The sequence below is a fragment of the Arvicanthis niloticus genome, chromosome 1 (genome assembly GCF_011762505.2).
Source record: "Arvicanthis niloticus isolate mArvNil1 chromosome 1, mArvNil1.pat.X, whole genome shotgun sequence".
NCBI classification, from domain to species: domain Eukaryota; kingdom Metazoa; phylum Chordata; class Mammalia; order Rodentia; family Muridae; genus Arvicanthis; species Arvicanthis niloticus.
Window position 1 is genome coordinate 78,043,078 of NC_047658.1, and position 24,288 is coordinate 78,067,365.

Here is a 24,288-nt window from a genome sequence, read left to right on the forward strand (position 1 = left end):
CTCATTTTCCTATTACATGGTCCTGTTTCTACTTTTTATTTCTAAGAGTGGTTTGGATATTGTGGCATTAACCTTTTTGTTTGCTTGGGTATCTGTTTTTCTGAAAGGGAAATTTTAAAATTTATGAGATGAAATTTACTAGTGCTTTCTGGTAAATTGTTGGTGAAGTTGATGAATTTACCAAAAACTTAAGGGCTTTTTATTTAGTGTGTGATCTAGGGGCACATTCATAGTTCAGTGGTGCATAGCCCATGGGCAGCATGAAGACATGCTTTTACTTAGATGTAAGTTAGAGTAAGTGAGCCACCCTCCGGCTTATGCTCCTCCCTTGGGTCCATCCTTCGTGTTCTCTGGCACACAGAAGAAAGCAGCAGCAAGCTGAGCTTTCTTCCTCAACTTCAGATAAGGATCTGAGATCCCACTGGCACTGGGAACAGAATAAATGCTGTGTGGTGCCTCCTTGAGCAGGGTGTGTTGGTGAATATTTCTTCAAATTTATGAAGAACAAATCTGTGCTGAAGGAGGCGGGTGGGGTGAAGGCTTGTTTCTAGTGTAGGTTGTCACCGTGGGACAGTTGGGAGACTTGGATTCTAGTCCTTTCTTTGTTGCGTATCACTGGCTGACTTAAGTCAAGTCTTGGGCCTCAGTCTTTTTATTTGTGATATAAAGAAATAGAAAGCTGAATGAGGTGGCTTACACCTGGTAATGCCAGCACTTAAGAGGTAGAGGCAGCAGGATTGCCATGAGTTCAAGATCTGCACAGCAAGACCCAGACTCAAGTTCAAACCAAACCAAAACAGAAAGAGTGGATTTTAAAATGATTGTCATTATTATTAAAATATTAAGAGTTTTACTAGTAAGACACGTTTTAGAAAGAACTCATTCAGCTGTTTTTGAAAGCATTCTAGATGTTGATCAGCATGTACTGTGTGGGTATGCAGTGAGGGTGAGGTGCTGGCTCTGCTCTCAGAATGTCTGATCTTGTGGGAGAAAAGCTTATGGAGCAGTGTGGTACAAGAGTTATAGGTGGCTTGGGACGCCCAGCTTGAGAAGAGACTTTGGTTTGGGGATTTAGGAAGAGCTAGCACTTAGGTAGAAATGGAGGTGGATGGACCTCACTCAGGAAAGGGAGCTGAAGGGTTTGCCTGAGATCTAGCGAGTGAACTTGCTTGGCTGGGTTTGTAGTGTTTGTACAGAGTCACAGGAAAAGCTAAGGCTGGAAAGGTGAAGTGAACTGGCTTGTGGGAAGACTTATGTGTGGGGCTCCGGTGTTTCACTGGCTTCTAATTCTGTAAGCTGTTGGTGACCTTCAGACAATGTAAGTTGCACCTGAAGATTTATTTGGTAAAAGTGTCTAGGATGGTAATTGATTGTACTTGGAGTAGGGTGGGTTTGTTGTTGTTTTTGTTTGTTTGTTTTTTGAGGCTGAATAGAATGAGGATAGTTTAAAAGAAGCAGGTAGGACACTGCAGGGGCAAGCAGGAGGAAAGGCTGTCGGCAGAAAGGGAAATGGCTGAGTGGAAGGGGCAGGACTTTTAGCAGACAATGCCTTTAAGGCCGGGCATCGTCAGGTAGGAAGTTGGTCATTCCGACCCTTTGTTAGGAGGAATTTTCTGGTAACTTGCCATTAGCTTGAAACTTTATCAATCAGATAGGAATTTTCATGTTTTAAAAAAGATCAGTCATTATGAATTACAGTTCTGTAATTGCCAGTTCAGACAAGTGTTTGGAATAGGGATCCCCACCCCCTTTTCTCAGTGCTGAATTTTGCCCATTGCGCACATCCTGTAAAGGGAAGCTGTGTGTGACTCCGGATACATTTCAAAGAACCCTTTAGAATCTCTACATCTTTGGGAGGGTAGAGGGTGAACTTTCAGTAGTCTCTCTCTCTCTCTCGCTCTCTCTCTCTCTGTGTGTGTGTGTGTGTGTGAAAACACTTTTAGTTGCTCACCATTCTTGATTTTGTTGTTTTTGATAGCTGGGGATAAATGCTTAGAAGGATAAATGCAAGCCACGCACAGCAGCCACTCACAGGGAATCGGTCACCTCAGAGCAGAGGCTCTCTCCAGGGCCAGCAGCAGGCTGCCATGAAGGGGTCAGAGAGATGAGTTTCTGGCATGGATGTGGATATTTTCTTGTGTAACAATGATTTATTCTTCAGACTAGAGGACTGGGAGCAAAGTTGCTTAGCAATCATGTGGGTGCTAAAAGAATGGCCTTTGGAGGAGCAGGCATTTGAAGTGGGATAAATCCAGCTTTTTCAAGCAACTTGTAAAGACTCTAATAGGAGCAGCTCATGGCAGTCCTTTCACAAATTAGGGACTTGTAGTCTTTTTTGCTTCTGATTGCTTTTGTTTGATCTGTTTTTCTGCTTTCTCATGTGGAGAAAGGGCTAATGCTTCTGGGCATGGTTTCCTCATAGGCCTGTGCTGGGAGAAGAGGGTTTCCACACAGGGGATGGCTCTGGGTTTGCAGTAGTTCTTCACCACAGGGTTAGTGCCAGTCATCTTGCTGGTCTGGGGAACTACTAAGAGAGCACTATCCCCCTGCAGCCATAGGCACAGCATGCCCACGTGTCTTTGGAGTTACCATTTCATAGGCAAGGCAGTCTATTAGCAGAGAGAAGGTGGTACACCAAGGAAAGAATCCAGAGTGAGCAGCTTGGGTTCTAATCCCAGTTCCAGACATGCAAGATTGATTCAGGGCACATCTTCTAATCTTTACACTTAACATAGTCATCTGCAAAAGTAGCTACTTTGCTTGCAGTATCTAAAGTGGACAGTGTGGCTCCTACTCTAACAGGCCCAGGTAGCCTCCAGGTTGTGAAGGTTTATGAAACTTTCCAATCTCTTACTACAGTGTGAGTTAGTATGGAAAGGTTGTTAAGACACTCCCTCAGCAGTGGGAGGTGAACACAGCCACCCTTGCCTCTGTTCAGCTGTTCAATGAGAACATCTAGAATTCTCATCAAAATCTTCAGGGTCATTGGGTCAAACTGTGCATGACCACATACAAACAGCAAACAGCCTCTCTCTCTCTCTCTCTCTCTCTCTCTCTCTCTCTCTCTTTTCTTTTCTGTTTTTGAATGTACTGCATACAGATTTATTAGGGAAAGTGAGAACTCGTGAGTGTGGGAGGAGTTCTATGGGAGAAACACCCTGGAACAGCATTCTTTCCAAAGAACTGAAAACTCAAGTTTATTACTAGACAGTGTTGGACAAGAGATTATGAAACCCGAGTTCTGCTCTCAGTTCTGTGTAACTAATGTTAGTCAAGAAAATTCAGCTTAATCTCTTTGAGCTAGTACTTTCTATTTATGAGAAGGATGGTGTCCAGGGCCCGTGGCAGGACTTTCAGTGGTGAATCTGTGAAACTCAAATGCAAGGGATAGGGTAGGCATGGGAGAAGTTGGTGGCTTTTGTTTTCTGAGGTCTTTGTTTTATTTTTTAAAATTTAATCTTATTTTTAAAAATACTTAAGAAAATTTTATTAGGTTTATTTACTTTATTTTATGTGTGAATGACTTACCTGCATACATGTCTGTGTACCATGTGTGTGCTTGGTGCTAAAGGAGGCCAGAGAGGGCATCAGATCTCTTGGAACTAGAGTTATAGATGACTGTGAACTACCACGTGGGTGTTGGGAATCTAACCCAGGTCTTAACTTAATGAATACTCTTAACTTCTGAGCTGTTTCTCCAAGTGGAGAGCTTTGCTTTAATCAGCTATTTTCACATCTTATTCCTCCGTACAGTATGTTTTCTGTTTGCCTCTTGCTACACAGAAGTCACCCTTCTTTATTCTTTTTTTTTTTTTTTTTTTTTTTGAGAAGGTGGGGGGTGGGTGGGGAGGTCTCAAGTCTTAAATATCCCAGGCTGGTTTTGAACTCAGTAGTTGGCTGTGGATGACTTTGAACTGATTGTCCTGTCTCCACATTCTAAGTGCTAGGATTATAAGCATGTGCCACTGTGCGTAGTGTATGTAATGATGAGTATCAAACCAAGGGCCTTGTGCATGTTAGCAAAGTGTTCTGCCAACTGAGCTGTATCCCCAGATCCCCCACCACTTATCCTAAAGTGTGTGTGTTTTATGAACATATGGGTGCATGCACTTTGGTGGCTCAAAGTTAATGCTAGGTATCTTCCGTAATTGCTCTGTACTCTGAACCCTGAACCAATTCCTAGTCTATCCAGGCACCTCCCCCCCCCCCCAACCTTCCTTCAGAGTGCTGGGATTATAAGCTGCTGCCATCCCTGCTCTCCATATGGCAGGGGTTATAAGCTCATGTGCTCACAACTTGCCTTAACTCCTGGGTGCCAGGATTTGCTCATGTGTGAGCAGCAAGCTCTCTGAGCCACCCCCCAGGCCATGGTCTTTCTTTCTTTCTTTCTTTCTTTCTTTTTTTTTTTTTTTTGCACTTAAGCAAAAGGAGAAGTGCAGAGTAGGGTGTAGTTCAGAAGTAGAGTGCTTGCCTAGCCATGTATAAAGCCCTGGGTTCAAATCCAAGAACAGAAAACAGTAAACCAGACAACAAAAGCAAGGAACTTTTTTTTTCTTTCTTTTTTTAAGGAGCCACTGTAGGTCTTGTCTTCTGTCCCTGGCCTCCCATCAACCAAATTCTTTCCATCACTGTTAATAGTTTCCTATGTATTCCTTTGGAATTCCTTATTTTTCTGCCCTTTTCTTGTGACACTTGAATATTATATACCCTTTAAAAATGTGCTTTATCTTGGAGTTATTTTCCTATCAGTACACAGTGAGCTTCATCATGATTTTGACGTTTTATAGACATACCATAATTTAACCAGTAGTTGGGGATTTTTACTTGGTAAAGTCCCATGTGATTTTTATGTTTGGATGGTCTTTGAACCTGATATGGGAACTTTTCTGTCATTTTTTAAAGCACTTTACAGTTTTGAAATCAATCCTTACAAAACCTCTCTGGGGTAATATAGGGTATACTTGGTAGATACATAAATAATATATTCAGGGTTTTGCTGACTGTGTTGTGCAGGGCTTCATGACATCCCTACTGTGTTCCTCTCAGAGGCACCGCTGGCAAGTACAGGGTCTGAGGGCCAGTTTTGTAGGGCTGGTAATCGTCTGCATTGTTGCACTTATGACCATTAGTGAATTGACTTCCTTAAACTTGATAAAGCATGCACAAAGGGTTTCCACACAGAAGAAGCTTTGATAAACAAAACCAGTATAGAAAGGAGATATGCAAATGTTCTTCTTATAGATTAAAACATTTAATCTTAAAAATCCTAACTGAAATAGGCATATGGAGAAGTTGACTTCCTTAATGAAATTGAATTGCTTATGTAGATGAATGTGGCTCCCTTCCTCCGCACCTATTTCTCTGTGTAGCTTTGGCTGACCTTGAACTTAGATCCACCTGCCTTTGGGACTAAAGGACTAAAGCACACAGCCATGTCCAGCAATGTGGCAAAGAGTAGCTAGCACAGCTTTGCCTTTGTAATGTGACCTGTCCAGAGAGTTCAAATGAAATACAGTTTAAAACTTGAGACAGCAGAGTTTACTGATTCTCTCATGAGTACTTAAATGTGCACTAGGTTACTGTACCACAGCAGTAGTCCTTTGTGTGTGCGCTATGGCATAACAGGTCTCTTCCCTCCTCTCCCCCTCTGTTCATCCCCCCACTCCCACTCCTCTTTTGCTGAGGATGTAACCCAGGACACTACACAAGCACTGTATCACTGAGGTACATCTCCAGCTCCTAGCCTTCTTTTTCTTGTGTATCTGTGAATATATATCCTTTTTGGTTTTGAGACTAGGGATAGCCAGTCTGGCCTGAAACTTGTTGCCCAGTGTGACTACAAACTCATAGTTGTCTGCTGGAGCCTCCCCAGGGCTAAGTGCTGGGATTACGGATGTGCTATGACTGTCTTGTGTCTTTATACTGATGCCAAACTTAGGCTAAAGACACATTAGTACACTTTTTTTTTAAGTTTTATTTTATATTTTATTTACATTTAAGATGCCATCCCCTTTCCACATTTCCCCTCCCTAGAACACCCCTGTCCCATGCCCCCCCTTTCCTTTTTGCTTTTATACAATTTTTTAAAATGTTAATCAAAGGATTTATAAGTTTGGTAATGCTCAATCAGAAGCGTAACCCAATACCCAACCTAGATATAAAAACTATCTTTGGTGGAGACATGTGAACATCTGCCTCCATGCCCCCTCTCTTTCTCTCTCTCATCACCTAGCTTCTTCTCTTCTTCATCTTCTCTCCTTGTTCCATCTCTTCCTCTCAGTACTCCTTCCCACTTAGCTCCTCCTACATATCACTCTTCCTGTTAAAGTAAAACTTTTCTCTCAAAATACAATTAGAGCATACTTATTCCTAATTGTACCAGTGAGGTACAAGATAGTCCTAATACCCAGTCCATCATTTTGTTGACTAACCAGAACCTCTGTTATCTCTTCTAACTAAAACACTTACTTTTGATCCTGGCTTTTTTGGCTTTAGAATGAATGTCAGCTGAAAACCATCTACTCAGATCTTTTCTCTCAAAGTAAATAGCCAGGATTGGCTATGAGACTATAGGTCTTCAACCCCATCAGAAATCCGGAATGACTGAGTTAACTGAAGTTATGGGAAGCACTAAACGTAGCTTCTAAAACTTAGCCAATTTATAGAGACCACTGAACACCTGGAAAGCCCCTATACTACCTAACGTTGGAGCATCAAATCTTCAGCCTTCTGGCCCAGAATCATCTGACAGATCTTAGTGATGCAGGATTATTAAGGGCTGATTACTCTGTCTAGGCAGATATAATCAGTCGACTATTCTGCATGTGTGTCCTTTTCTGGACAGTAATTTGTCTGTAGATGGAGAGAGGCAATTCTTGCCTAGTGGCTGTCACCACACAACTGGAGTAACTCCAAGGATTCTCAATTTCTTCTTAGAATCCACGACAGGAAGCTGTCAGGAGCAGACAGGTCTCTAATCAAAATGAACATTAATATATAAATATTTGTAGCGTCAGTTCTATGGACTTCTGATGTTTTGAAAACCAACTATCCATGTAAGGTAACCTGGACTGTTGTCTGTTCACTCCTCTCAGCTATCTCTAAATAAAATATGGAAAACACCCTAACAATAAACTCAAAACCATGAATTTGTTATAGGCCCTTAACTCACAGTCTAACCATCTCAAATAAGTTAAAAAAGTTAAAGAAGGACTGGGTCTAAGCCTTGTATTCCTAAATGTGTTATACAGGCACAATGCCCATGAGAGTATCAATATTCATCTCATTTTTATATTAATAAGAGGCTCGTACCAATGAAAACCTTAAATTTGAAATCAAAGTAAATTTTGTACCATTTAAGAAATTATAACTTCATCTTGATAATAATTATACAGATTTCTACCAATAGGTTATGGCTATGCAATAAGTCCTAGCTAATCCCCCCTGTTCCAACAAAACCACTACTTTTCCCTAGAAAGACAGACCATTATTAACCACATTAGTCCCCAATCTCAGGGAATAGGGGCGCTGACTGTTCTTTAACTTCTTCAAGCTGATTAAGAGCGTTGAGATTTTAGAAGAGGGGTGGGGGGAAGAGTAAGTTGATAAGCCTCTGACACTGTGTCTTCACTGAGTCCAGATGGAATTCCAGGACATCGGAGGTTTGGGCAGGTCTGCTCAGTATGCTTGATGAGTAGATACACCAAGGCTGTGTATTCTGCAACATACAATTCTCAGAACAAGTTTTAGTATCAAGAAAAAAATTCCCCCCCCCAGGGGGCTGACTTTTTTTTTTTTTTAAAGATGTTGGTTCTGACAACTTTTTTTTCCCCGCTTGTTAAAATTGGCTGTAGTATTTACGTTTCAGATTTTATCCCCTTACCCTACTTCCTTCCACCACCCAGAAACCTCCTATCCCATCCCCCTCCTCATGCTTCTATGAGGCAGTGACCGTACCTACCCCCATCACTATCCCCTCCCCGCCCTCACATTCCCCCCCCCCACTCTATTCATTTTTTTTTATGGGACCAAGAAACTCCTCTCCCACCTATGTTTGACAAGGCCATCCTCCCCTACATATACCTCTGGAGTCTTGGGTCCCTCCCTATGTGTTCCCAGGCTGGTGGTTTAGACCCTGGGGGGCTCTGGTTGTTTGGTATTGTTGCTTTCCACCTGGGGTCACTAACCCTTTCTGCTCCTTCAGTCCTCTCACTAAGTTCTCCATTGGGAAATCCCTGATCATATCAGTGGTTAACTGTGAGCATCATCCTCTGAGTGTGTTAGTCTTTGGCAGACCTCTAAGGAGACAGCTATATCATGTTCCTCACATTATGCACTTCCAGCTATCCACAACAGTGTTTAGCTTAGGTGGCTGTACATGGGATGAATACCCAGGTGGAATAGTCTCCTGATGGCCCCTCCTTCAGTTTCTGTTCCATGTTTTGTTTCCCTATTTGCTCCCTTGAGCATTTTTTTTTCTCGTTCTAAGTATAACTGAGGCATCCCCTCTTGGTCTTCCTTCTTCATGAGCTTCATGTGGTCTGCGAGTTGAGTCTTTGCTAATCCAAGCTTTTGGGCTAACATCCATGGAGATATGTTTGTATAGCTACCTTCTTTTACGGTTTTTGGAACATTACTTTCTTGCTTTTTCTAGGTTGTAGTTTCCCTCCTTGTGTTGGAGTTTTCCACCAATTATTCTTTGAAGTGCTGGATTTGTGTTGAGATACTGTGTAAATTTGGATTTGTCATGGAATATTTTGGTTTCTCCATCAATAATGATTGAGAGTTTTGCTGGGTATAGTAGTCTGGGCTGGCATTTGTGTTCTCTTAGGGTCTGTATGATGTCGGTCCGGGATCTTCTGGCTTTTATGGTCTCTGGTGAGAAGTCTGGTGTAATTCTTATAGGTCTGCCTTTATATGTTACTTTGCCTTTTTCCCTTACTGCTTTTAGTATTTTTTCTTTGTTTTGTACATTTGATGTTTTGACTATTATATGGCGGGAAGTATTTCTTTTCTGATCTATACTATTTGGAGTTCTGTAGGCTTCTTGTATATTTAAGGACATCTCTTTCTTTAGGTTAGGGAAGTTTTCCTCTATAATTTTGTTGAGGATATTTACTGGTCCTTTAAGTTGGGAGTTTTCCCTCTCATCTATACCTAATATCCTTAGGTTTGGCCTTCATTGTGTCTTGGATTTTTTGTATATTTTGGGTTAGTAGCTTTTTGTATTTTGCATTTTCTTTGACAGTTGTGTCAATGTTTTCCATGGTATCTTCTGCACATGAGATTCTCTCTTCCATCTCTTGTATTCTGTTGGTAATACTTGTGTCTATGACTCCTGATCTTTTTTTTTAGGTTTTCTATCTCCAGGGTATTGTCCCTTTGTGATTTCTTTATTGTTTCTACTTCCATTTTTAGATCCTGCATGGTTTTGTTTAATTCCTTCTCCCGTTTGGTTGCATTTTCTTGCAATTCCTTAAGGGATTTTTTGTGTTTCCTCTTTAAGGGTTTCTATCTGTCTACCAGTGCTCTCCTTAAGTTCTTTGAGAGTGTTATTTATGTCTTTCTTAAAGCCCTCTATCATCATCATGAGAAGTGATTTTAATTCTGAATCCTGCTTTTCTGGTGTGATGGGGGTGTTCAGGGCTTGCTCTGATGGGGGAGCTGGGTTCTGATGATGCCATGTAACTTTGGTTTCTGTTGCTTACGTTCTTGCTCTTGCCTTTTGCCATCTGGTTAACTCTAGTGCTGCCTGTACTTGCTGTCTCTGACTGAAGCCTGCCTTTCCAGTTATCTAGCTTGTGTCTGATCTCCTAGGGGTCCAGATGCCTCTGTGATCTTTTCCAGCTGCACTGATTACAGTGGTACCTCTAGGATGCCTCAGGATATGGTGCCTCCAAGGTAGCAGTCCAGCTAGGTGTCTGCTGTTCTGGGTGCAGTGTCTCCTCTAGAATATCTCAGGATATGTTGTCTGATGCTCTGAGTTCAGTTGTTCCTCTGTGGCTCTGGGTTGAGTGGACCTTCCAGTATGTCTCAGGTGGAATCCGGGGTCCATACAACAGCAGACCTGGCAGAGGTCTGATCCAGGCCTCAGATCTGAGAACTAGTTTCTAAGACACTGTCCAAGTTAGAGCGCCTGGGATCCCTGCTTCCTCTGGGTTCTTGGAGGTTGGGGACAGAGCTGCCACCCAAGATCTGCTCAGTGCTCTGGCCCAGACCAGAAGGAACCAGTGTTCTGGGCCAGGAGTGATTTCCTGGGTCCTTGTGGGTCCCAGTTACTCCCTGTTTAGGGCGGGCCCTGCTGTCTGCTTACCTAAGATACTGCCGGAGTTAGAGCTCCTGGGGTCCCTGCTTCCTGTGGGTTCTTGGAGGTTGGGGACAGAGCTGCCACCCAAGATCTGCTCAGTGCTCTGGCCCAGACCGGAAGGGACCAGTGTTCTGGGCCAGGAGTCACATTAGTACACTTAAAGATTAAAAATTACTACTTGCCAGGCAGTGGTGGCGAACACCTCTGATCCCAGCACTTGGGAGGCAGAGGCAGGCAGATTTCTGAGTTCGAGGCCGTCCTGGTCTACAGAGTGAGTTCCAGGACAGCCAGGGCTACACAGAGAAACCCTGTCTTGAAAAAAAAAAAGAAATTAATTCTTGATATGTTTATATATTAGTATGGTTCTTTCTAATAAATGGGAACTGCTGAGTCCAGAGCAGCTGTGTCTTGTCTAGGTCAGATACATTCTCCAAAATGCTTTACAACATTTGCTAGTTTCTGTAAATAGAGTCTCATGGCCAAGCTGCTTGACAAGGGGAAAAGTTTAATTTTGAATGCATTCTATTGTGCCTGCTCCCCTTTCCTCCTTAATGTGGACTAGTTAATAAAAACCGACAAGGAGTATCTGTTCTCAGACTGTCATGGAGCCTGGCTCATACTGAGCAGGTAATGTATAAACTTGATTGAAGTGAAACAGATCTTGGAAAAAAGGAATGAAAAAACTTGAGCCATACCCTGTGTTTGGTAGATTCTTCTCATCTTCTTTTACTTAGAGCAGGGAGCAGCATGTTGTGTTCACATGGTTCAGATGCTACCTGGTGGTAAGTGGGTGTGTTTACATTGTTTTTTTTCCCTCCACTTAGGTCCTTTCCCATAACCTGTGCACCGTGCTGAAGGTTCCACACGACCCTGTTGCCCTTGAGGAACACTTTAGGGATGACGATGAGGGGCCTGTCTCCAATCAGGGCTACATGCCATATTTAAACAAGTTCATTTTGGAAAAGGTATGATGCTAACCCTTCTCACATACAGCTCCCCCCCTCCCCCGCCACTTTTGTGAATCAAGTGGGCCAAGGCAACCCTTATTGGTGAGCTCATTAAGAAGCTAGGTATGAAGCCAGACATGATGGTACACACTGTTAGTGCCAGAACTCTGGGAGGCAGGGGTAGGTGCATCTCTGGATTTCAAAACAGCCAGGGCTACACAGAGAAGCCCTGTCTTGAAAAACAAAAACAAAAACAAACAAACAAAAAAAGAAGCTGGATGCTGAGGCCTCAGGAGATAGGAGGGAAGGAGGCTGATGCTTCTGCTCCTCCTTCTCTTTCCTCCAGGTTGGTTCCTTCTTTGAAGTTAAAAATGTGTTGGTGTTACTCTGTGTCCATCTTCTCTCAGGATGCTTTACTTATCCCAGGAAGTATGGTTCTTCAGTGCTGGCAGTGGCTGTTAGAGAATAAGTGTGCTGGAGTTAAACAGGAATAGTAAGGGGCTGATTATTGTTGCCGGGGAGATACCACACAGCACACTGCATGGTAGACTTATCCTAAGGTGAGCACTGGCTCCTCTCCTGTTCCTGTGTGCGAGGACCTGACAAGAAGCAACTTAAGGATGGAGCTACTTTGGCTCCTGGTTTAATGTGGTGTAGTTCATCAGGACCTGACCGGGAAGGCTTGCAGTAGGATGGGTTAGTGGCTGTAGCAGAGGTATGAAGCTGCTCGCTCATGTCTGCAGACCAGGAAGCAGATCAGAGGGAAGGGTGACTGCTAGACCTCAGCTCATTTTCTCTTTCCCCTTTGTACAGAGCCTGATTCTAAAGCTGGTGGGATGGTACCACCCGCATCAGGATAAGCCATTTCTCCTAAATCAATCCTTTCTGGGAGTGGTGTCACAGACACACCCTAAGGCAGTGGTCTTCAACCTGTGGGTCACAATCCCTTTGAGGTCCTATTACAGGTATCCTGCATATCAGATATTTACTTCATGATTCAGAAGAGTAGCAAAATTACAGTCATAAAGTAGCAAAAGAATTCCATGGTGTGTGTGTGGGTCACCCTAGTGTATGGAACTAACTGTATTAAAAGGTTGAAGCATCAGGTTGAGGTTGCATGCCCTAAGGTACGTTTGAATCAACCCTCTATACCTTATGATTTTTGGTTTTGTGTTTATTTATTTATTTATTTTTTTTTTGAGACAAGGTCCCTTTATGTTGCCCTGTCTGTCCTAGAACTTGCTATGTAGACCAGGCTGGACTCAAACTCACAATGATCCACCTGCCTCTGCCTCTTACAGTGCTGGCATTAAAGAGATGTATCACTATGCCCAGGCATAATCTTAAAAATTAAGATAGCAAAAAAAAAAAAAAAAAAAAAAAAAAAAAAAAAAAAAATTACAGATAGCACTTGGGTGTGGTTGTAAATGTCCATAATTCTATCTTTTGAGAGGTCATATAGGAGGAGTAGGAATTCAAGGTCACCCTCAGCTACAGAGTAATTTCAAGGCCAGCCTGGACTACATGGGATCTTATTTCTAAAATCAAAATAAACAGAAATTATAAGCAGTAAGAATTATTTGTATTAGTAAGATGTTTTGAGACATACCATGGAATTCTCAGAAGTCTGGAAATTGCTTTGTTTTCCAGCACCAGGATTAGCGTGGGCTGAGTCGGCAGTAGGAGCATGGTCCACTGGCCTCATATTCTGAAATTCTGTGCTCTGATACAGTATTTTGTTCCTCTTGGTGTAGTATATTTTTAGCTTTGCATTTTAAATTTTGAAACACTCTCATAGTCTGGATCCTTTAAAGTCCTATAACTGGGGAGAAAACACTCCCCAACAGATAGCAGAATTGAGAAAACCCAACATTTGGAGCAAAACCTCGTCATTTTGGTCAGTGAGAATTTGATAGGATGGTGAGCCTGGCCCCTAGAGCAGAAGCTGACTATCTTGCCATCCAAGGAAAGCAGCAGGGATTCCATGCAGTGAGGTCAGATCAGCAAAGATTAGCATCTTCTTTAGAAATTTGGTTTGGGAAGAAAAAAGCAATAGTGTCAGGAGCGGTAAGAGGAGGACTGTTCTTCCTGATGCAGTGAGAGTCTGAACTATTGACCACACACTTGCTACACACACATCCCGGTTCTTAGGGCTTTGTGGAGCCCAGTGTTGACCCTGTGAGCAGAAGTAGCTTAGCCAGTAAAGGGCAAATAGATGAAAACAACTTTAAAAGTTACGTTTTATATGTTTATTGTCTGCATGAAGAGGAAGAGGGTGAACTTGTGGAGGTGAGAGGTCAACTTGTAGCCCTCAGCTTCTTCCCCTTGTGGGCTCTGGTGACTGAACTCAGTTTTCAGGCTTGGTGGCATGCACCTTTATTCAAGGAGCCAGTTTGCTGGCTTGTAATCAGAATTTGAACTTAAGCCATTTAATTTCTCCTAGCTGTGTTCTTTTAACTGTACTCTTAAAGACTAAATCCTCCCTCTTTTTCAGAATTATTATTACGTCTCACTATTTTCTACATAGGGGACATCATGGTTGAAGGCAGGAGTGGAGTTACTTTGAAAACTTTCTCATAATCTCTAGACTATCTCCGCCCCCATCCAGTTGTCTCAGGGGCTTTAAGATCTTTTCACTGTCTCTTTAGTGTTTCTTTGTGTCCATTGGTCGCTTTCTCTACATCTTCTGCTGTTGCCTGGGAATTTTACTCTGAACAGTCTGGGCCCTGAAATGTATTACCTTGAAACCTGCTTTCTAAAAAGTAGTTTCTGTATTTGGCATCTGGATTTACTGCCAGATAGACATTCCTGATGTTAGTCACACTGACAGAATTTACTTTCAGTTTTTCTGAGACTTCAGATGGTTAGCCAGTCCAGCATAATTTACCAAATATTTTGCCTGGGTATTAATTTTGTAGTTTTTTTTTTTGTTAGTTTTATAGGCCTTCTTTTTCCTTTCTCTTTCTTCCTCACCCTCCTCTTTTTGAAAACATTATACTTGGATTACTTGATGGTGAATAATTGAAGACATTGGTCAATTATTATTATTATTATTTTTTTTTTCTGAGATGAGATTTCTCTATGTAGCCCTGGCTGTCCTGGAACTTGCTCTGTAGACTAGGCTGGCCTAAAATTCACAGAGGTCCGCCTGCCTTTGCCTCTTGAGTTCTGGGATTAAAGGCATGCCACCACTGCCTGGCTTGGATATTACTTTTTAAAAAACTATTTATATCTCATTAGCTACACAGAGTTGTGCCTCAGCACGTTTTGAGACAGTCTTGTTCTCCCCTGAGAGCCATGGCTCATTAGGCTTGCTGGCCTCACTGTTACCAGCTCTTCTCCTTGAATATTAAAGGTTCATCTAGGCTATCAGACTAAAACCAGTAATCCAATGACCAGCCACATGCCAAGTTCATGTGGGAGATGCCCATGCTTTCCAGCAGAATCCGCTTTGGTTTGTTGTCATCTGTGCTTTGAAGCACAGAGGAGAGACCACGGCGTCTCAGCTCAGTGTTGTTTCCTCGGGGCCTCACATTTCTGCAATTTTTCTTTTCTATATTTTCTTACCATGATTGTTGCTCATGTGATAGTTACAGTTCTTACATAAAGCCTGCTCTTTTTCAAAGTTTTAAAAAGATTTATTTATTGTATGTAGATGGGCATTTTGCCTGCATGCTTGTGCACCACATTCATGCAGTGCCAAAGCAGGCCACAGCAGCAGATTCCTCAAGTCTGCAGTTACAGATGGGGATGGAACTGGGCTCTTCTGGAGGAGTAGCAAGTGCTCTTCACCAGAGACTCGTCTTAAGCCCCATAAACATCTGTTCCCTGGTTTTCTGTTGATGAGTGACTGTACATTTGGCTCTCCACTGTCATTGAATATTGATGGTATTGTCCTTAAGCATTAGCCTAGGCTGGTCCATGTTCTTTCTCATGTATCTACCTATGTTGTTTTAAAGTAAGTAGGTTAAGAAAAAACTTAAAATTTTGAAATTTTATTTTATATGTATGAGTGTTTTTCTTTTAAGGATGTCTACACACTGTGTGTGTCCCTAGTGCCTACAGAGGCCAGAAGAAGGTCAGATCTCCTGGAACTGGAGTTATAGGTGATTGTGAACCACCAAGTGGGTGCTGGCAATCAAACCCAGGCCCTCTGGGAGAGCAGCCAGTGCTCTTAACTGCTAAGTCATTTCTCGAGCCTGAAAATTAAGTAGTTTTAATTTACTACAATGGCCAAATTGCCTTTCATCGTATTTATAAATCATTTTTTTTTTTTGGAGGGAGAGGAGTTGGTTTGAAACAGTTTATGTAGCCCAGTCTGACCTCAGACTTACTCAGTTGTCCAGGATGACCCTGAATTCCTGATTGTTCTACGTGCACCTCTAGGGTTGGGAATCATAGGCACTCACCACTATGCCTTGCTGAAGGTTACTTTTGAGTGAATAAGGCATTTCATGCTGAGAGCCACCAATGACTTTGTGCTCCTAAATACCATGGTCAGTAAATGCAATAGCAATGTGGTTTAAAGAAATGATGTGTTTAAAAATAGCAATGTTGTTGGCAGAAAATTCACATTCCATGCAATTTGCCTACTTAACCTTATATTTTGGTGGTTTTTAGCATGGCTGGTTTTATATAATCATCACCATAACCAATTTTAGAACGTTTTAGTTATTCCCTCCCCCCAAAAAAATCTCATCCAACTAGCATTCATAATATCTTCCCTCACAGTTCTAGGCAAGCACTAGTCTATATATTTGCCTGTTTTTGCCATTTATTATGAATGGAATCATCCGGTGTCCAGCGTTTATATCTGACATCTGTTACGTTGCCCGTTTCTCTTGTTTCCATTCTTATGGCAGAATCATATTGTTAAAAATTTTTTAAAAGATTTATTTTTAGTTTTATTCGTGTGTGTGTGTGTGTTAGTGTGTATACACACGCGTGCATTTACACATGCATGTGCTTGCTGAGCCCTTGTAGTCCAGCAGAGGGCATCAGATTAATCCTGGCTTTGGTGTTACCAATAATGAGCCACCTGACCTGGGGCTGGGAACTAAATTAGGGTTCCTAGTAAGAAGCAAAAGCAGCAAGCATTCTTAAAATAAAAGATCCCTCCCTTCAGTTCCACTGTCCCCATTCTCTCACGGACATACCATGTTTTGTTCACACCTTCATCAATTGGTTGACATTGGAAGTGGACATTGGAACTGTGCTTCAGTGTGACTGTTTTGGCCTTTTCTCTGTTCCTCTTAATTGCTGAGGCTCTTCCTGCTTCCTCCTCTGTCAGGCCTTCACTTCAGAATACAGCCAGTCTTGTTCAACCTCTAGTCACTTCCTTAGGTAGTGCCCCACCCTTTCAGAGTGAACTGGAATTTTCACAGCATTCTGTGCTTCTCTGTTATGACAGTGGTGTTAGGGCCTGGTTCAGCCTCTGGAATGTACATTCTGTGCCCGCATGGTCAGTTCACTGCTGTCTAGTTTGAGTACAGTGACTGATACCTAGTAAATGCTTACCACTTAAAAAAAATAAAAAAGTTCTATATCCCTGTAGTCCAGGCAGGCCTGAACTCATTCTGTAGCCTAGGTTGACCTTGAATTGAATTCATGGCAGTCCTCCTGCATCAGTCCTCCAAGTGCTGTGCTGGTATTACAGGCACAAAACACCATACTTGGCTCCTTTACAAATAGTTAAGCAAATAAGCAATTGAGCAAATGAACCCTAGACACCAGGGGTTCAGGTGTGCATACAATATGGCCTTAATATTGGAAAGGATTTGTGGTTTGTTGTTTGGTTTTGGTATGAACTAGAGCAGCAGCGCTCAACCTGTGGGTTGGGGTCGCATATCAGATATTCTGCATATGAGATGTTTACATTACAATTTATAACAGCAAAGTTACAGTTATAAAGTACCAACAAAACAATAATTTGGTTGGGGGTCACCACAACAGGAGGAACTGTACCAAAGGGTCACAGCATTGGGAAGGTGAGAACCATTGGGCTAGAGTAGTGATGAGCTTGGGTTCAGGGAGGAATCTGAAGGTAGAAATGTGTGTGACCACAGTAAGAGCCTCCCCCGTCCTTCTGCACTGTCCTAGCTCCACACCTTTGCTCTGGTTTTAATGGTTCATAAAACGATTGTTTTTCTCCATTATGGTGTAATTCACACCATATAAAACTTGTTTTTTGGTCTGCTTTCTAATATGCTGGACATCATCACAGCCCAAACTGATCCTCTTTTGTGTGTGTGTGTGTGTGTGTGTGTGTGTGTGTGTGTGTGTGTGAAGGACTACCTTGGCTTTGGGTTCTTGCCCTCCACTTTTCTTGAGTAAGGATCTCTTTGTTCTTTATCTACTGCTTCTGGTAGTCTAACTACCTTGTGAGTGCCTTTGCCTCCCATCTCTCTGTATGTAGGAGGTGCTGTGATTACAGACATGTGACCACGCCCAGCTTTATGTTAATTTCTGGGGATTTGAACTCTGGTCCTCATGCTTGTGTGACAAACATACTCTTCCCACGGAACCATCTCCTCAGTGCCTACTCCCTACTTTTGTTGCTTTTTTTAAACAAGATTTTGCTGGGTAGCCCAGACCTTGTTATATAGACCAGGCTGTCCTTGAACTCACAGAAATCTGCCTGTCTCTGTTTCACAAGTGTTCTGATAAAAGACTTGTGTCATGATACCCAGTTTAGTTTGTTTGTTTGTTTTTTGAGATAATATCTTGCCACGCAGCTCTGGTTGGCCTCTGTATATTTGCTCTGCAGTCCACATAGGCCTTTAACTTGCAGCAGTCTGCTTGCTTTAGCCCTGTAGATTACAGGTCTGCACCACCATGCTTAGCTCACATTTACCATCTTAAAGTGTACAACCTAGTAGTTGTATAGTTACAGTGGTTGTCAAGACATCCACTATCCCATCATCCCTCAGAGAAACCCTGTTCTCCTTTATATCACTCTCAGTTCTCCCTTTTCCCAGTCCCCAGGAAACTTTCTGCTTCCTAGGTTTGCCTATTCTGAATATTTTATATTTATGGAACTATATGCTATGTGTTTTTTTGTGTCTGGTATCTTTCATATAACATGTTTTTAACATTCATCCATGTTATAGGATATGTAAGTAATTTATATTTTTGAATGAATAATATCCCATTGTATTGATAGACGACATTTTATTTATACACTTGTTGGAAGATAGATTCCCTTCTTTCTGTTTTTCTTTTTTCTTCCTCATTTTTAGACTATATCCAACCCAGTAGATGTGGACAGCTATTATTTTTAGGCCTTCAACAATTGGCACAGAGTAAGTTATTAATTGATATAAGAAACAGTTTCTTGTACTTTGTCATCTCTCTGAAAGTCCTTAATCAGCCCTTGGATGGGGTACCCCACTCTACACCTGTGAGCAGAGCATCCTCGAGTATGGCTTTGCTTGTTCTCCACCTCCAGTGTATCGCCACCACCTGTAGAGTCCAAGCTACCTGCACTGCATTTGATGTGTTAGTCTCTCTTTCCACTGCCCTAGATTCTTAGAGATAGGAGGTAGAGACTATATTTTATTTGAAGTGGGACCCTCCCTCCCCCGCAAATAAACATTTGCATAGTCTCAGTTCTACAGTTGAAGGCAAGACCTACAATAGTTAACCAGGTATGGTGGCTTATACTTACAACCCTAGAACTTAGAGACACCCAGGTAGGAGAATTATAAGTTTGAGGTCCTCCTAGGCTATGTAGTGAGATCTTTGTCATAAATGAACAAACGTGATATGTGGGCTTTATATCTGCAACCTGCCTAGTCTGTCTACTTCTGAGTTCTTTCCTGATGCTTTCTCTACTCAAGGAAGCCACCACCTTGTGTTTCCCTCACCTTAGAAAAAGCTTTATCATGTGCTGCATATATATGAGTAATTTTAGGTGAAATTACTTAAAAAAATAATTTATTCTTTGACAGTTTCACACAAGTATAATCATTCTGGTCTCTCTCATCCCTCCACATATATCTCCCTCTCAGCCCTGCTAAGTCCCCAAGTCCCCAGTCTCGTGTCTTTTGTTTACTTTCGGTTTTATTTTATGACACGCTAGTCTAACCAGGGCCACCTTTTGTGCTGGAGTGTGGTAGCACCACTGGCTACATTACTCGGTACTAGGTGCCTCTCCCAAGCAGCCCTCACACTCACTGACTCTCTTGAATGGGTCAGGGCCCCATGAGTCCCTCTCAAATAATTTTTCTTAGAGAGTTACAAAAATGGGATATGCTCTTACAACTTGTTTTTCTCACTGCCAGGTTCCGTCATAGACACACCTGCAGCTGTTGCTTGGTGGTCCTTTCACAGACGTGTACACAGAGCAGGTGCTGAGGGTCCCCTCTTAATATACCTTATATATGGTCAGTGTATCATATAATCAAATACTTGGTAGGTTTATTATTTTTTTCATTTTATTTTAAAGGCAGGTTATAACTATGAAGCCCTGTAGCTCATTATGTAGAACAGGTTGGCCTCAAATTTACAGAGATCCAAATGCCTCTGCTTCCCAACTGCTGGGATTAAAGGTTTGTAACACCACAAACCATGGCTATATTTAGTAAGATATCACACACACACACACACACGTGTATGTTTGTTCATATATATATTTTTATTTAATATATAAAATTTATTTGATAGAAATATATGTTTTTATTTAATATATATTAAAAATACATATACTTATTTTTAGAAACTCAAAAGCCATATTTTGGCATATGTATGGGAAATTCCTAGAACCCAACTTGAATTTCCTTGCTTTGTTTGGTGTATACCTCATATGAAAGCTTTCAGATTATCTTGTTTAATTGGGAGGTGATAGATTTTGTACTTTTAACGAACTGGTGAGGCTTCTTTTTCTTCTTGGCCGTTGTTTAACAGTGCTGCAGTGTGGGTACTATATCTCATCAAGGTCCTGTTTTCAGTTCTTTTGGATATTTACCCAGAAATGATATTGCTGGATCATGTGGTAATTTCATTTTTAATTTTTGAGGAACGTCTGAATGGCTTTTCTCAGTAGCTGTGCCATTTTTCAGTTCTGGCAACAGTACACAAAGGGGGACATAAGAAACCGAGCCCTGTGTGTTCTGTCACTTGGTTTCTGTACATCCTCACCTCACTGATTTGCTTTTGATGGCTGCCATCTGACAGTGATGAGCTCATAGCTCATTATGTTTGATTTGCATTTTCCTGTGATAAGTGATTTTGAACGTCTTTTCATAGGCTTATTTGTAGACATTCTCTGGGGATGGACACACACACACACACACACACACACACACACACACACACAAGCTTGTCTAGTCAAGCCTTTGGTCATTTAAATTTCTTCCTTTGGCTATCATTAAGTTGGGTGGTGTTGTCACTGAGTTGTTGGAATCTGTTGTTTCCTGATAATTAACCCCTCATAAATGCTTACTTACTAAAAACAAGATACCCTTGTTGTTAGAATGTCCTGATGTGTTCCTTCCATGTTTTCTTGGAGAAGTTGTATAAGTGTAATTTCACATCTTTAATTCACTTTGATATGTTTGTTTGTTTGTTTTGAGGCAGGACTTCATGTAGTCCAGGCTGCCCTCAGACCTACTATGTAGTTACAGATGTTCTTAAGCTTTTGATCCCCTGCTTTCGCCATCCACCCAGTGCTGGAATGGCAGCTGTTGCTACCTTACCCAGTTATGTGGTATTAAGGATTGAACTCAGGGACTCGGGCTTATTAGGTAAGCACTCTGCCTACTGAGCTAGCTCCAAACATTTTTGAGTTAATTTTTGTATATAATGTTAGGTAAAGAGCATTCTACTGTGTGTTAATATCTAGTCTCTGAAACGCTACTTACTGGGGAGACTGCCCTTTCACTGTGTATTCTTGGCCCTTTATTGAAGATCACATGATTATGTGCTTGAGGACCCAATTCTGTTCTGTTTCCATGTCTGTTTTTATGTCCTTGTAATAGAATGCTTTGGTTATTTTAGCTTTGTGTTATATTTCAGGAAATGTGAGGCTTCCAGCTTTGTTCGTTCTCTCTCTCTCTCTCTCTCTCTCTCTCTCTCTCTCTCTCTCTCTCTTTTCTTTGTAAGATTGGTTTTGGCTGTTTAGGATCCCTTGAGATTCCGTATGTCTGTTAGAATTTTCTTTTCTTTTGTCTAGTTCTGCAAAAAACCACATTGACATTTTGGTAGGAATTTCATAGAATCTGTAGATTAGACATGAACATCTTAGGTCTTCTAATTCGTGAACATAATGAAATGCTTTGCTACCTGTTTATATTTTTTCCCCAGTAATATTGTATGTTACAGTTTTCATTGCAAGTCTTCCGCCTTCTTGAAGTAGGATAAGATACATAGTATATAAGATCTGTCATCCACACTTGTGTGGATGTGCTTGTGTGGTGTGCTCCTTTCCAATCTGTGTGCCTTTTACTTACTTTCCTTGCCTCACTGCTCTGGCAGTACTTCTGTCAAGAGGTAACAAGGTGGATGTCCCTGACTTACTCCTCTTAGAGCAAAGGCTTTCAGTTTCTCATCTTTGGATGTGATGTTACTAGTATTATTTTTCCAGACAAGGCTTCATGCTGCAGTCCACGTTGGCCTCAAACTCATCATTTTTCTTCTGCTTGAGCTTCCCAGGTGCTGGGATTACAGGTGTGTTGTGCCCAACTTGAAGTTCTTTTTCTGATTCCATTTATTTTTGCTTTCCGTCCTCTGTCTATGATCACCATGGTGCCATTGTCTGCTGTCTCACAAGTTGACCTCTTGTAGCTAGCTTTCCCTTCTTGGTTTTTGGATATCTCTGTATTTCTAGAATATCAACCTGGAGATGCTCATAGCTGAATACCTCCATTCCTTCTCCCTTGTTTTGTACACCTTCCTTCTACCTCCTGAAAACTCCTATACATGTCAGTGTGTTTCGTGTGCTCTCTATGGACAGAGCCACATCCTGCCTTTAAAAACCTTTGCTTGTTTCCTCTTGTGCTTGGACATAGCACAGATTTGACTTCAGCTTACCTCTGGTGTTTGATCTGCCATCTTCCTGCCAGTTAGCCCAAGTTGCCCTGCATGAGTGCTGCTGCCACTGTGCGTTTGCTCCAGCTATTTCCTCTCCTGTTCTTGAATGCCTTTCCTTGTCTTTGTCAGTGCCCCTGATTTTAAAAAACAAACATCTATTTAGTGTGCCATAATTACTTGCCATAATGTGTCTGTGTGATGGACAGACTGAGGACCACTTAATGCTCAGTTCTCTGTGTCCACTGTGTGGCATCCAGGTATCAAACTCATGTCATCATGCTTAACATGGGCCTTTACCCACTGGGCGATCTAGCTGGCCTTTAACCTACTTTAACATCCACTTCAAATGCTCTCTTTTCTACAGAGTACTAAACTGGCCTATGTACTATTTCTTAAAATAATTTATTTAAGAAATTTAATTTAAGAAAAAATATTTCTTGTAAGCCCTTTGTGATTTGACCTCTGTTCACTTTCCAGTTACATATCAAGCCATTCCCTGGGGGAATCCTGTGAGTTACCACACACTCAGGAAATCACTTCTTGTTCCTCAGAGCAGGACTTCATGCTTTTGTGCAAATGTCCTTTCCATATGGCCTATCTTTCACTTAGTGCTTTGTTCCCCAGTGCAATCAGAGCTGGTGTCAGTGTCTGTTAGAAGTAGTTCTGCACAGATAATCTGTGTCACACAGGGACCTTTATCTCTGACAGAGTGGAAAGAGTTGGCCTTTAAGCTTTAGTTTTGATGTGTACCAATCATGTAAAGTTGAGTAAAGCACCTCTCTGTTTTCTGAACCTATTTCCTGATCTATAAAACAGGGATGGTGTTCAAATTGTAAAATTAATATGAAGTTAGTCTAAGTGAGGGCTAGGGGTGATGTATTGGTTTTATAAGTTCAAATGTCTATCTATATTCACGGTGCACTTGGTAAATGTGCGTGCCACCAAGTCTGGCAACCCGAATTTGGTTCCCAGGATCCATGTGGTAAAAGGAAAGAACTGACTTCTGAAAGATATCTCCTGCCCTTCACATATAAATAAGTCTTTAATAAGTGGTATTGGGGCTAAATAAATAAACAGGCAGGGACACTTGATCTGCCCCACATGGTGAAGCATGGGAAGTGATGGGGTAAAGACAGAGTTCAGAGAGCATCTCTCTGCTTCTCAGAGGCTGGCTTGCCAACCACAGACTCTGGCTAAAGATCAAGAGAAGAGTCTTCATGAGGCCAGCAGGGCCTTCACATTACGTAACACAGAGTGCTTCTCCAAAAATGAGTACAACATGCTTTGTCTTGTAGTCTGCTCTCCAGCTCCTACATGCTGCTGTCCATGTTGTCCCAGAATATGGCTTTAAAATGAAGAGCTCTGAGCCGTCAGCTGTCAGTACAGAGAAAGTCCTGACCCCTTGCCATGAGGGAGCAGCCGCATCCTGATCAGCTCTTCCCCTTGTTGCCCCAGCTCTCCTTGCCGTGCACATGTGCCAGGTTCGGTCTGGCTGGCATTGAACTCTAATGTGAGACATTTCCCTGGCTCTTGGTGGGGAGCAAGACCTGTCTCACATGGAGACACAGAAAAGTATAAGTCCTTATTTTCCCTGCTCCAGGGCACCTGGACATGAGAATGTGCCCCAGGCTCAGGGGTACCCACTGTAGTGAGTGGCATGGAGACCCCAGGATAGGTGCAGTGGTGCTGCCTCATGTTATACTGGCTGTGGGGTCCTCACTAGTCTATTTCTCTGACTGACTCGGACCGAAGTACTTCAGTACTGGCACAGGTGCACTGCCTCTTTTTTCTCGCTCATGTTGGATTTGTGATGTTATTCATTGTTCTTCTATTAAACTTCCTTTTTGTTTAAATGAACACAAGGTGGATTCTATCCAATGGAGACCACCTTCCAGCATGTAGTTTCCCACTTACATTTAACCACCCACATTCCTTTTCAACTGGCCATCGCTGCTGCCACCTCTGGATGTTCTGACATTCTGTTCTACAATCTGGAACATGCTTTAT

General features: G+C 42.0%; 1 protein-coding gene across 2 annotated transcripts in view; it reads left to right on the plus strand.

Annotated features, from left to right (window-relative positions):
* Swap70 (switching B cell complex subunit SWAP70) overlaps window positions 1-24,288 on the plus strand; it is a 61,106-nt gene that overhangs the window by 12,052 nt on the left and 24,766 nt on the right. Inside the window, exon 2 of one of the 2 annotated variants that reach the window (XM_034514001.2) lies at window positions 11,131-11,271. The exons of the other annotated variant lie outside the window; for it this stretch is intronic. Within the exon in view, the coding sequence (XP_034369892.1) occupies window positions 11,131-11,271 (141 nt within the window). The remainder of the gene's footprint in view (window positions 1-11,130; window positions 11,272-24,288) is intronic. 2 annotated transcript variants of the gene reach the window in all.